At 32.1% G+C, this 14,677-nt stretch overlaps 1 protein-coding gene across 1 annotated transcript in view; it reads right to left on the bottom strand.

Moving 5' to 3' along the window:
• The window catches only part of PRMT3 (protein arginine methyltransferase 3), a 104,334-nt gene that overhangs the window by 77,822 nt on the left and 11,835 nt on the right, over nucleotides 1–14,677 (bottom strand). Inside the window, exon 9 of the mRNA XM_006907974.3 lies at nucleotides 11,035–11,156. Coding sequence (XP_006908036.1) covers nucleotides 11,035–11,156 — 122 coding nt within the window. The remainder of the gene's footprint in view (nucleotides 1–11,034; nucleotides 11,157–14,677) is intronic.

Raw genomic sequence — 14,677 nt, 5'->3', positions numbered from 1 at the left:
AGGAATGAAAAAAGAGAATGGATATATGTGGGTGAATGAATACAAAGGAACAGACTGTCAAATGTGACACATAAAATAGATTATACCCCATGTCAGGCTTTACAAATAATTTTTAAAATACAGGTAATTAAGAGGTGCAGACAAATCAGGGAGAAGTCTGGGGCATTAAAGCAGCTGCTTTGGTCTTTCCTTCCCTATATCAGGCATGCACTCTCTGGCCCAGAGTATGCAAGGTATCTAAGTAAGGCTTTGCTATGCTTATATGGCTACCTGGGAAGATAAAGCATGCTTTCAGAAAATAATGAACTGAAAGCTATGGGTTACCCCAAAGACAATACAGATGGAGGACAAGGTCAGAGGACTTCTGAGAGCTGAAAATATTTTGTGATAGAGATAGGGCATTTTATAGAAACAAATCGGAAAAGTCTGGTGAATCATTATTGGCATGGATAAACAATAGAGACTATATATTGCTTATTTTACACACAATTGAGTAAAATTACTTGGGTTGAAGATAACCCCTAAGTGGCTGTGAACAGATGCTTCCTGGTGGTATGGCAACTAAGCTAGTACAGTGAATAAAAGTTGGGCTGTAGTATACCTATCCCAAAAGGGGTAACTGCTCTTCCTTCTCTCCAACCCACAAGTAGAAGAGTCCTCTGAAGCAGCAGGTGTGCTATGAGTGCAAGTGAACTCAGACTGCTTAACAACATGATTTAATATTATCAACAGGGATGATGATAGAAGTGGTAATCAGCAACTCCTAATTCTTGAGTATTTTATGTAATCTTGTTATTGGGAAGCCAAGAGACTATTTAGGAGGTAGTACCTGGTTGCCTTATTCATTTACCAAGAATGGAACTGCATGATGTTTTTGACATATAAAGTGGGTGTCAACAAGAGAAAAGAGAAGGAAGAAACAAAAACGAGCTCATTGTGAGGGGTAGTTTAGATGGCTTTTGAAAAACGTTATTAAAAAGGAATTCAATAAGATTTCTACTAAGGAATTATTAACAAGCTTTGAAGAGGATGGTTCAAATTCTGGCAGTCATTAGGGTCTTCCAGGCTTATTCTTTCTAGAAATTATTGCAGAATATGTTGTAAGATTAAAGATACCTGAGAAATATATGGCAAGGAGATATTGGCCAAGGTCAGAACACAGACTGGGGAAGAAGTTAAAACAGCACAGCCTTTACTGGGGGACAATCATTCCCTGAGTGAATTTTCCATTAAAGTTGACTTAATATCCTTGCATTGTCTGGGAGGAGGTTAGAAATATTAACAATAATTTTGATATATTTTAATTTTCAGTGTCTAAGTGTTTTTTTGTTCTTCATAGAAATACAATTGATTTTTGTGTACTAATTATGTATTCAGCACCTTGATATTTTTATTAGTTTAATAATTTACTTATACTTTATTTCTGAAGTCTGTATTCGCAAACACATTAATGAACAATAATAGTTTTGTTTCTTCATTTCCAATTCTTATACCTTTCTTTTCATCGCTTTGCTGTACTGTCTAGGATCTCCTTTACAGTGCTGACTAGAAGAGGTGATGGCAAGAATCCCTGCCCTGTTACTGAACTTAATGTGAATGCTTCCAATGCTTCAGGATGTGGGCTGTAGGTTTTTGTAGATTCTCTATATCATGTTAGAACATTTCTTTCTAGCTCTAGTTTGCTATAAGTTTTAACACATAGATATATTAAATGGATTTGGAACTTTATCAAACTTTTTTTCCTGCAGCTATTGAGGTGATCTCAATAAATTTTTCTGGTTGATTTTCTCATATTTAACCAACTCTGGATTTCTGAGATAAACCTTACCTTCCAACATGTTGATCAATTAATTTTCTAATATTTTGATCAGGATCTTTGCATATATATTCATGGAGGAGTGACCTGTAATTTTCTGTTCTACTGTCTTAGTATAGTTTTGGTATACTAGTATAGTTTTGGCCTCATTTATGGATGCTTGATTCCTGACAAAGACAACACTGCAAGGCAGAGAGCAAAGAATGGTCTTTGCAATAAGTGAGACTAGGACAAATAGATCATTTAAAGAGATTATAAAAAAAATAAAAATAAAACCAGATCTCTACTTCATACCACATACAAAAAGCAATACCTGGTAGATAATAGACTTAAGTGTAAAACACACAACTATGAAGCATTTATCAGAGAATATAGAATATCTCCATAAGGTTTCTTACTCAACTCATAAATGAAAATGTTGCTACATGAAACTTTTCATTTACATTTAAGAATATCATTGAAGAGAGTGAAAGGCAAGCAAGAATAAGAGAAGACTTTTGCATTACATAAAACTTATAAACTAAAATCTAAAAAAATATAGATTGCCTATAAATATAGATTTCTTATAAATAAGAAAAAGAACCAACTCAAAGGAAACCTGAGCAAGAAATAAACATATATTGCACAGAGAAGGAAATTCAAATGGCTGATAATCACATAAAAAGGTGTTCAGTTTCATTAGCAATCACAGAAATGCAAATTTAAATTGCAATGATATACTGCTAAACAACCAACTGGAAAAAACTTTTAAAGGTAGACAATACCAACTAGAACTGTTATATACTATTAACTTATGATAGCATAAATTGGTATAACCACTTTGGAAAACAGTCTGGCAATATCTAGGAAATTTAAGGGTACGTATGTTGTAAAGCCGCAATTCTATTTTAAGTATATACCCCACAGATGTATGCACCAGGGCATACAAAAAAAAATTCCTAGCAAAATTAGAAATAATAGCCTTAAACTGGAAAACACAAAATGTCTATCGAGAACAGAAAAGATAAATTGTGATATATTCATCGATAGCATTCCATAAAACAATAAACATGACCGAACTACAGTTATACACAAATGAATGAATGAATACTAAACATACGAATTCACACTAAAAACAAGGTTGAGCAAAACAAGCTAGACAAAAAGAATGCATAATATATAATTTATTTAAAGATCAAGGTTGAGTAAACTAAACTATCTTAAATGGATGCCCATCTAAGTGGTTAAAAAATAAAGCAAAGGAAGTGAGTGATTACCATGCAAGTCAAGGCAGTGGTTACCTCAACCAGGCAGGGACAGCATCTCAATGAAAAAAGGCAAATGGAGGTGGGTGGGACTCTAAGTGCTGGTAATATTCTATTTCTTGTTAATTATGCATAGTCATGCATAGTATATTATTTGTTTCATATACTTTTTAATAAGTGTGTTATATTTCACACAAAAGTTAAAAAGAAAAGGATGCTTACATTTTATTTTTTTCCAGAGATATTTAATACAGTTATTTTCTGGTAAAATTGCTGTAATTGCTTACTATTTATTGAAATATTTATTAAGGCTTTAATAGTTATAAACACTTCAAAAGAAACAAACAGCAAGCTTCCCACTGCCTAGAAATATCTTCAGAATACTCATGCTAGAACAAGATTCTGTAAGAGGCCATCTGCTCAGGCTATTTATTGTCTGCTACAAGTCATAATCCTATTTGTCTCAGTAATTACTTGCTCAAATATAAATATAACAGGAAAGATTAAGATTTCAGAAAATAAACAGAAAAATATGACAAAGGCCATAATCTCCAGGAATTCTGTATGAAAGCAGCTCAAAACAGATATCGTTCATGTAGATAACCTTTCTTGAAATTGTTCATCTTAACTGCCATCTGATCTGAAAAAAAATTATAGATTTTACATACTGTTCTCAAGTGGCCACTCATTAAAAACTTCGGTATAAAAGCATTTTAAATTAATTCTATCTCTGGAAATAGCTGTACAAAAACTAGCATAGCTTTAATCTAAAGAAATACAACATTGTAATAAAAAAGGTATTTTAAGTAAACCTCTTAACCAATAGGCATTGAAATTATCTATTTTTCTGAGTGGAAACTTTGTTAGAAAAACAAACACTTTTCTATCTTATTTCCTTTCTTAAAAGTAGCAATGTAACTTTTACTTCCTGATACAGGTATATTATCATGATTATCTTATATTGGGCATCTAGAGATAAAAGACATAGTCCATGCACTTCAAAATGTGGTCCAAGGAAGAAAGAACAGAAAGGAGTATAGGATAATATGGGGGCTCGTATAATAAGCCCTTACTGAATGAGTGACATTTGAGCTAAACCAAAAGACAGATATGTACATGGGTATGGGGGTAAAGGACGGCTTCTCTGTGTGTACAAACTGTGTGTGTTTGTGTGTGCATGCGCACGTGTGAGAGAGAGAGAAAAAAAGAAAGAGAGAGAGAAATGGCAAATTTGAAGAACTATAAATAGTTGAGTATGATTAGAGCAATAGGAAGTAGTATGCAGTGACAAAGTTGGGAAGTAGAGGTGATGCTAAGAAGTCTAGATTTTACTTAATGATAACGAAGAGCCTTTTCAGGATTTTCAGAATGGGAAACATACGATCAAATCTGTAATATACTTCTGCCCAATATGTTCAGATACAAGACATGGTCTAGGTCTTAAGGAAGAATGTAATCCAGCAGGGACAGAGGTGCAAACATCATAAATACCATGGAAGTTCATACAATGAACACTAATCAAGTAAGTGGCACTGAAAGTTAGTGGCAAATTATAAAGTTCACCTAAAAGAATACCCTGAAATAAAAATATAAAAGCTATAATATTACTTTGCTTTCAATTCACTTTGGCATCCAAGCACAAATACTTCTCTTTTGTTCCCAAAGCACAATGAAATGACAATAAAGTAATACAAAATGTGATAAATCAATAAATGCAAGGAGATTTTAGAAGATGATATCAAAGAACCAAAGACTGATAATTTAGTAGGAGAACAGGGGGAATTAAGTCATACTGGTAAACCTATGAAGAAGGACCCAGTACTCTGTGTACACATCAGAGAAGATTATAGTGGAAGTGGAAGACATTCTTCACAACACAAAGCCTAGGTAGGGGTAAAGAGGTATACAAAGTGGAAGTGAAAATGGGACTCAAAAATCATTGGAAAAATTGTGACCAGAGCAGATCTCCCTCCCCTCTCCTTAGAGAGAAAATCCATACCAGTAACTGTTATTAAACAATCTAATCTTCCATTCATGAATGTAAACAAAAAACAAAGAACCATAACCATTTGAAACAGGGGGCAGATGTGAGTATACCTCATGAAAAAAAAATACTACCAAGCAGATAATTTCAAATGCAGGGCCCAGACTCAGAACCAGAACAAGACTATTCCATGAACTGCTTCACTCCTAAATGTAACATTTGTGTTTACAGGTGTGTAGCTGTGGCATTACTAACACCAAGGAAGAGTATTAAAAAGAACCCATTATTTTTCACTGTTTAAAAAATAGCAACAACTCAGCTTCTGATACAGTGAAATAAAATGATGAAAAGAATCATATGGATTCAAGAAGAGACAATGGGTTTTCAGGCTTTGGTGATGACAATTTACTTGACTTTGAACATCTGATGTCCTGGGCCTTGAAAATTCATTAATTTATTCATTCATTAAGTATTCACACCAAATATCTACTTTGTGCTAGGTAACTCTTAGGGTAGTTAGGGCATATAAGTGAACAAAAAAGAGAAAAATCCCTAACCTTAGGGAGCTGATATTCTAGTAAAGCTCACATTTCTACGTGTATTTCATCTCCTGTAAACTAAGGCTTTAAAAAGCCTTGCCAATATGTTGATAGTGATCTCCCATACCAAGATCACAGGTAATTTTTTCGTTTCTTCTTTATCCTCTGTCTTCGCAATGCAAAAACATCTTTTCCCCCTTCCTTCTTTTTTATTTAAAGGGGAGGAAAATTGGGTAGGGAAATCAATTTGGCTGCACCAGAGAGAATGAATGACAGAGAGCTGTGGGAGGCAAGAGAAAGAACAAATAACTGAGCTAGTTACCTGCAGATGCATTAATTCAGGTAAGAAATATAATAATGTGAATTAAGGCATGGGTTTAGGAAATATCAATGGTAGGAGAGGGAAGGATCTGATAAACATTAAGGATTCGCAATTTAAAAGACTCCAACAGGTATATTGGTAAAGGAGAAGTATGGCCAAGTATGAACCCCAGGTTTCCAATTTTGACCTCTGCAAAGAGTTAATGTAGGGCTGTTCTTTCAGTTCTTATTTATCTCTGTAAACATGGCAATAATTCTTGATCAAACTCTAATAACAAAACCCCTGAACATTCACACAGTTGCTGGGTAATATGCCCGAAGATGTGGATGAAGCTAAATCAGTAAGACAGCATGTTTAAAATAAACATGAAGATTCTTGATATGCACCTGGTGTCTGACATGGGTTTGCACCATGGCTGGTCACATACTTGACTATGAACTCTAAGGCTCATGCAACCTTTCTTGGGTAGAGACAGCTCGCATGTATCTCTGAGGTTCACAAGTAAAGAAAAAAGTACCTCTTGCGGGACTCTTCCAGAGAAAGAGGGATTACTCAGGAGCCTATGCATGACCTCTTTAACGGTGGGTATCTTTTTCTCACTGTCCTTAGACTGTATCCTTTGCTGTAGTAAGTCTTTGCTGTGAATACAACTTTATATTGAGTCATAGAAATTCTTCTAGTGAACCACTCACTGAACTAGTGGGTAGTCACTGGACTGCTAAGACAGGACCACTGAGTGGACAGGAAATTAAGGGGTTGGTAAGGTGAGAGAAGAAATGAATTTAGTTTCCTTGTAAGGTGTCTTGATCACTTCATTATCTTCATTATAATTCTATGGTTTTTGAGCAGAAAAATATTTGTTTACCATTTTAGCCTTATCAGTGGTTCAAACTTCTCTTCAGCTTTAACTCAACTATTCCATGTTATTTTTATTAAATTTAGAAACAAAATATAAAGGAACATCCCTTACTTCAAAAATTTATCCTGGTGTATTTTGTGATCTGTTCCAAATCTTATAAATATTACCACTACTTTTTAAATCATGTTATTTTATTCTTCTAAAACCTTTACTGGGCATCTCCCATGTATCAGACATTTGGCTAGATGTTAGGGATAAAAAGATTAAAAAGACAAAGCACCTGTCCTAGAATCTAGAGAAGGACACATATGTAACATAACACATCAAAATATTCTCTAAGCTTTTCTTCATGTTTCATTTCTAAAAGTATTCAAGACACAGGCAATATAAAAGATTGCATCATTAATGTCATACTGAGATTGAAAGTACTGCATTGTATATGATGAATCAACTTTCTTATGAAAACTCCTCTGCAGTAACATTTGAAAGTCTGAATAATGAGCTATTCCATGACTGAGTCAATGAGAAACAAAAGGCAGCCAGAGTAATGGTAAAAATATTATCAGAAGCTACCTTTGCTTCCTGAAAGTATACAATTGTCTGGTAATTGAACAGCTTTGCTATACTTAGGTAAGTTTATATTTCTGAAATAATCATTCGTTGTAGAGTTTGAAGTATGACAGCAAGAATAAGAAACAATTTCTCATTCTTTCCATGTATCACTTTGTACTCTATTTGGCTTTGCTAATAGAACATCTTTGAAAAGCTATATTCTACTTTATTTATGTCTGCAACCTCAGAACTGCAAGCCTGACCTTCTTCTGAAGCCCTAATATACATAATTTATATGCTTATGTGTGATGTGTTATATATATATTAATTTATATAAAAACAAAAACTTTATTCTAAATTCATTTCTTTAGAAATGTTATATCTCTTTTTTAAATAAAGAGGTAAAAACCTTAAAACCTTAAAATATCAATTTATATAAAAACCAAAACTTACTCTATTCTAAATTCATTTCTTTAGAAATGTTATATCTCTTTTCTAAATAAAGAGATAAAAATTATTTTATCATTATTCTGAACACAATTCAAGGATTGCAAATTGAATACATTTAAAAGAATAACAAAACACGTATTTAAAAGTATTCACCTTTTTGAATTTAAAGTGCTTTTTTACAAATGTAAGCTTATGGAGTTTTACAGAAATTCTGCTGTGTATAGATTTCTGACAGAGAAAGCAGCCACAGAAGAGCTAAAGACAACTCAACCTGCTAATTGGAAGAGTTTTCATTAACTGATGATAGTTCTAGAAAGCTCCAATATGCAATAATAGACAAGTATAAGAGAAGTTGAAAGTGGATTTTAAAGAAAGAGAATGACTAAAGGATAAAACTGGCTAACATTTGAAGTTTTACAAAGAACAGAGATTGTAGGATAGCTGCAATGAATTTTAGAAATATAACCAACCAAATATAAAGTATTATTTGAGGCAGTGGTGTCAATCTAAAAATATCACTATTGCACCAATTATTATAATTACCACTAACATTTAGTAAGCAGTTACATGTAAAGCACCATAAATGGATTCAATCCTTATAACTACTTTATGAGGTAAATACTTTCATTAACTTTATTTTACGAATGAAGAAACCAAGGTTTATAAGTAATTTGCCCATTATTATAAAGCGAATTAGTCAAAAAGCAAATATTAGAAATCAAGTCATGTGATTCCAAATGCTGAGAAGTATGCTATGCTGCCTCCACAAATGGTAGAATGGGCCAGTGCCAATAAACTGTGGAGATATTAACAAATAAATTGTTTCTTGCATTTTCTTTTATACATATATTCATAAACAGAAGAATAGAGGTTTGTTCACCCTACAGTGTAACTTCTAAATTTTCCAGTGGAAGACAAAGGAGACATGCTTATTAACACTGTGGAAACAGCTATCTTTTCACAATATAAAAAAGCAAAGAACATCTCTGACAAAATGGTACGTTGACTTATCCAAAACAAAAAGGCAGTATTTTCATACTCTATAGGTTCTAAGCAAACTACTGAATGCAACTAATACATGACCTATAAGCACTGAAAGGGAGATATAACAATAGTAAATTGGCTGTGAGGATGGACTACCGAGTCAGGCTGCTTCGAATCTACACCTGGCTCCACTACAAATAAGGAGAGTTACTTAGTCTCTGTGCCTCAATTCCTTAATCTCTATAATAAGGATAATAATATACTGTAAATGTACCTACCTGAAAGGAAATGCAATAGAAAGTACTAAATTAACGTTAGCCATATTTATTATTAGATCGAAGTATATAAAATTGAAGGCTGATTTTCAATAAATGCTCTCATGCAAACACACTCCAGCACTAAATTTTATACACAATGAATTTGAATATGAACACTGTATAAGCATATTTTTTAAAAGTCACTAGAAATCATGGCCTCTAAGAAACAAAATAAACCAAAACAAAACAATACAAAAAAAAATGTATTATCACTGTCCTTTTCCTTTTCTTGCATAAAGGAATTTAAAAAAGAGCACATCTAGTCTTGCTTTGTAGAAATCAAAAATAACAAACTAATACATATATGGATATGGCATTTCATAAGATTAGAACTTCTATTAGCAACAGCTTACCATAATCTTACTATCAACAATAAAATTTTGGTAATCTTCTGAAATAATCTCTTCTTTGGGATAGTGGTTCTCATATTTGTTTGGATGGCAAAGCACAAGCAAATAAAGGTGCTCTTTATGGGCACTCAAAAGTGATGCACTTAATGGTATAAGAACGAGAAAGCTATTAAAAAAACTAATACATATATGTAACATATATGCATATTCTCCAATACGAAAATAATAACCACAAACTTTATCTATGAAAAATCTAAGCAAAGTCAATGTAATTTTTTTCATTAATATTAATTTCATACTTGTTAATAGTCACAATAGCTAACTTCTGAATACCTACTACATGCCAGGCAATATGCCAAAGATTTATATGTACATTTTAATTATAACTTATTTTTCCTACTCATAACAAGATGGAGGTAGTCATTGTTTTCATTTTGACAGTGAAACAACTGAGGTGTCAAAAAGGTTAGATATAATTTAACCAAAGTTCAAATAACTAGTAAGTGATAGAGCAAGGACTTGAACCCAAGCCTAACTCACACCTTGTGCTCTTAACCACAAATCTATACCTCTTATGTGATAAAATCTAAAAATTTAAACATTTTACATCACTATATTTAAATTGTGTACCAGTCAGAAAAGATCAATATTAATCAATTTTAAGAACAGAATGTAAGTATCAGTGGGATCGTTTAAGAATCATTGCTGGAGGTCTAATATGCAGCATGGCGATTACAGCTAATAATACTGCATTATATATTTGAAAGTTGCTAAGAGAGTAGCTCTTAAATGTTAACACAAAAAAATGATGGTTATACGACACAATGGAGGTGTTAGATAATGCTATGGTGGTAATCATTTTGCAATATATAAATGTATCAAAGCAAACACATTGTATATCTCAAATTTACAGTGTTATGTGTTAATTCTCAATAAAGCTGGAAAAAAAGAATTGCCGAGAAGCTTCCTATTAATTATTTTTCTGGAAATTATTCCTAAATTCCAAATGTAAGGTGTTTTTGTTAAGTACACAGCTAAAGAGATTTAGTTCTATAAACTGTAGTTCAAATAAAGGCCTTTTCACTAAGATATAAGTCAATTGTAAAATTGATCATTGATCGAGAATATTGTTGTTTTAGGGGGTAAACTAAATCCACTCTGCCTGTTTGTAGCCATTTTTGAATTTACTTATTTTAATTTGAAGCAGGTACAAGGGCTAATACTGTCAAAATAGAAAAAAACAAATAACCCTTAGTCTTTAGTCTAATCGCTATTTACTAAAGGAATACTACCAATATAAATATTTAGTTTTGTAGATATAATATTACCCTGTATGTCAATGATTTCTAATTTTATATTTAACTAGCATATTTATAGCCATAATTAGAAAAATAGAAAAGCATATAAAAATAATTTTCATCAATGAGAACTTTGAAAAGTTTATTTATATATCAAACATGTCTAGCTCAATCCAACTTAAAATCTTATTATTCTGGAATGAATTTTTACTAAAAGACAAATATCTTGAGTCTGCATTAGATAGCTATTAAAGACCAGAAAAGCTGTTAATTATCAAATTTAAAAATAATCTTAAATCAAGCCTTAAAATGCACATACCTTATGATATCCATTGCCTGGTAAAGGATTTCAGATTGATCAACTCCAAGAACCTTCTTCGCCCCAGCTTTAGCAGCAAACATAGAAAGAATTCCAGTTCCACAACCAACATCCAAAACTATCTGGTATAAAAAAACAAAAACAAAAACAAAAGATGTTATTGAAAAGGCCTAATATTTTAAATTCTATTCTTATATTATGTTGTTTCTGGCTAGGAATAGATCACAAAATCTTAAAACTTTGCCAATCAAATATGGCAATAATGTCTACTTGGGGAAACTGAAGATATCATTATAATGGGTTATTTGTAACAGTATATTTGGCCATAGTCTGTTGCAATCAGATGCAACAATGTAAATTTAAGAAATTTATGAAATAAGCAACTTCCATAGACTTCTTAATAGAAAAACAGTCTCTGTTTTAAATTTTCCTATTGTATGCATGTTCTAATTTAGGCTTAGTAATTTGTAAAGCTAGCATTCAAACATAAGTCAATCTGCTTCTAAAGCTTATATTTAAATTAAATTATATTTTCAATTGTGTATAAACTATTTATTACAGTTAGCTCCAAATCAGGTAACTGAGGACATAAACTAAAACTTGACAGAATCAAAGAGGTAGAAATGATAAACAATAAACTAATACTTATAAAAAATGAAGAAATTTGATTCACTTTTTCCAAAAAAAAGAAAAAAAAGAAAAAAAAGAAAAAGTGAATTTTAGCTGTAGTTAATAATCAAAAGCATAAAGAAGGCACCTAACTGTGAATTTCTTCAATAGACCAGAAATAGAAATTAATTATGAGTGGGTGATAACATGATTAAATGCCACCCAAAGTTAAATTAACTCTGAGAAACCATATGGTCTCCACAGGAACTTTGTGAACTGAAACAACATTAAGAAAGGAATAAAAGAGAGGAGGCAGAAGAGAGGAAGAAACACATTTTTAATTATAAGCAACTTTTTGAAAAATAAATCTCTTCTATGTTCTATATTTATAATATAAAAGCTAATGTTGTGATAAAGTTTGTCTACCTAATGGAAATAAAAGCAAACAAAAGTGATGATAAAACTTAGGAAAATGTTATTTCACATATTTTTAAAAGACTTATATTTAAATAATTTCATGAACATATTCTATCATGACAACACAAAAATTATATGACCTATATATAAAAAATAGTGTGAATTAAAATGTAAATAATAGATTCCACCCTAATTACTTACTCATTATATTGTAACATAACGGTGTTCAAAGTGGCATAGGATTAAGGGCACTAGACTAAGAGTAAAAAACCTCAGATTTGTTCACTTAATGGCTTTGTTTAGGGCTAGTCAATTACCCTTGTTGGTTTCAAGTTTCCTCATGTGTAAAATTAAGATAAATACTTGCCCTGCCTAGTTGAAGGAATATCATATAGCAACAAAGAGACAACATGTTTGAAAGTAATCTATAAATTGTCAAATGTTATTTAAATATATGGTAGTATGTTTTGCAGCTATAGTATAATAAAGTATCTGAAATCATTTAAAAATATGAAAGCTCTAGATTAATATTTTTAATTACAGAAAATTTTATCCTGAATGTGCTTGAAGGAGTTAGAAATTGATACACATATTTTACATTACAGTATATTTTTGAGAAACTGTAAATGCCAAGCAAAACCAACCACACACTGATAAATGAAAGCATCTTAGGCCAAAAACTAAAGTATACTCCTGACTTATTAATAAGCCCTTTTCTGACTTTATCAGACTGAATAATACCTTCAGTAAAAGTAGTAAGAACACAAAATAATTAAACATTATGTTTTCCAGGGTCATGTATTTTGTCTACAAATATAGAACATTTATATGTAACAATGCAAATCTTCACTTCTTTAAAGTGACTTTTTTCTTCTTTCTCCTTGATTCAAACTGGCCTTAATGCTCATTTCTTTCCTCATCCTTCCTCCTCTGCACAGATTGCATGACCACTCCCTTAATCATTACACCCTTAGGTCTTAGGAACAAAGCCTCAGGTCTGCTGACCACAGAAACAGAGGTTCAGGCAAACTAAAGATAACATCTTGACTTCAGTTGTGTTTCAGTTCCAGACCCATGAAGGTAAAATGGCCCTATTGACCACATCCCCTTTTTTTAAAATTTTAATTAGTACATTGGTTAGATATTTATGTAGTTTATAAAACGATTCCCCTAATTGCTCCTTCTCTCCTCTGGTTGACCACATCCCTTTGAAACCAGACAGAACACCATGACTGACATCAGGACTTGATGCAATGATCAACTGCCTCCTATCCTAGAACTGACCAATGAGTAAAGCCCATGACCTCCAACTCCCTTAGCTACCAGGGTAAATGAGTTCTCCCCTATATAACCTATCTCCTAGAAGCAATTGGGAAGCCAGACTTTGAGTGCTAGCTCACCTGTGTCTATTGGACTGATGCCATTTCCTTAAATAAACCTTTAACTTTGCTGCAAACCCGTTTTTGTCTCATTTGGCTTTGATGCACCCAGGGAAAACGAAACGTCTCCCCATTTAGGTAACAATTACAACGTTTCTATAACATTACAAATAAAAAAGAGAAGCAGAAAGTAACTGTGTAAAGTCTACGAACCCAGTAAAATGTGCTCCATATACACAGAAATAGTCATGATTACTTAATTTCTCAATGATTAATCTTATGATTACTAATATTTGTGGCTTTTCAGTATTTTCAGTATTCAAGAGCATACTGAAAGAGTAACTTTTAACTTCCTTTCACTTAACAAATTGTTATGTGATTCATCTCAAAAAGTATTAAGAAAAGATGGCTCAAAGAAAGACAATGATGGTGCTTTTATAATAACAAAAATCATAAAATTTTAGAACCAGAGGGTTAAAAAAAAATCATTTTACAGATGAGGCTCAGAGAGATTCACCACTTGTCTAAAATTATTATATAGCCGGTTCCTTAGAAACTAGGCAGGACTAATGATTCCCAGACCAGTGCATGCTTAATATTAAGGAAATATATTTCTTTTAAACACATTAAGGAAAAAATAAATAAAAATCTAAGCATAATCTAACTATAAAGCAAAATTTCTAATAGTAACATACTTGCTTTACTGAAAACAAAGTGTTTTTTTAGACACACATATTAAATAAAATTTTTCCAGCACCTGGGTGCAAATATAAAAGCTAGCTATAAAAAAATTCCTAGTCTCTGCTGCAATAACATAAAAAGCATACCAAAAAGCTAAGTACAAAGAACGAATAAAACCTAAGTTTTAAAAAATGAAAACATCTATTTGTCTGTAATGGGAATCAACAAAAACAAAGAGACACACACTATCATAAACCTTTTGTGATAGATAACGCTTTGGCTAAAAGATATCATAGCACCATATACATTTTACTGTGCAACTCAACTAAGTCACAAGTGAAATACTGCTCTAAGGAAACAGGTATGGACATGAAAAGCCAATCTACATTATACTCCAAACGATATAAAAATCAGGAAAAGAGATTTTGAAAATATAAAGGTTTTCAGTCACTGCTGCAATATCATGTAAAGCCCATAAAATAACCCAAGAAGTATTTTTTAACATGGAGATCAATAGGGAATTATAAAAAGTTGATATGTTATCAACACACATGATT

Source organism: Pteropus alecto, unplaced genomic scaffold, assembly GCF_000325575.1.
Source record: "Pteropus alecto unplaced genomic scaffold, ASM32557v1 scaffold71, whole genome shotgun sequence".
In the NCBI taxonomy this organism is placed as follows: domain Eukaryota; kingdom Metazoa; phylum Chordata; class Mammalia; order Chiroptera; family Pteropodidae; genus Pteropus; species Pteropus alecto.
This window is presented reverse-complemented; position numbering and strand designations above follow the sequence as displayed.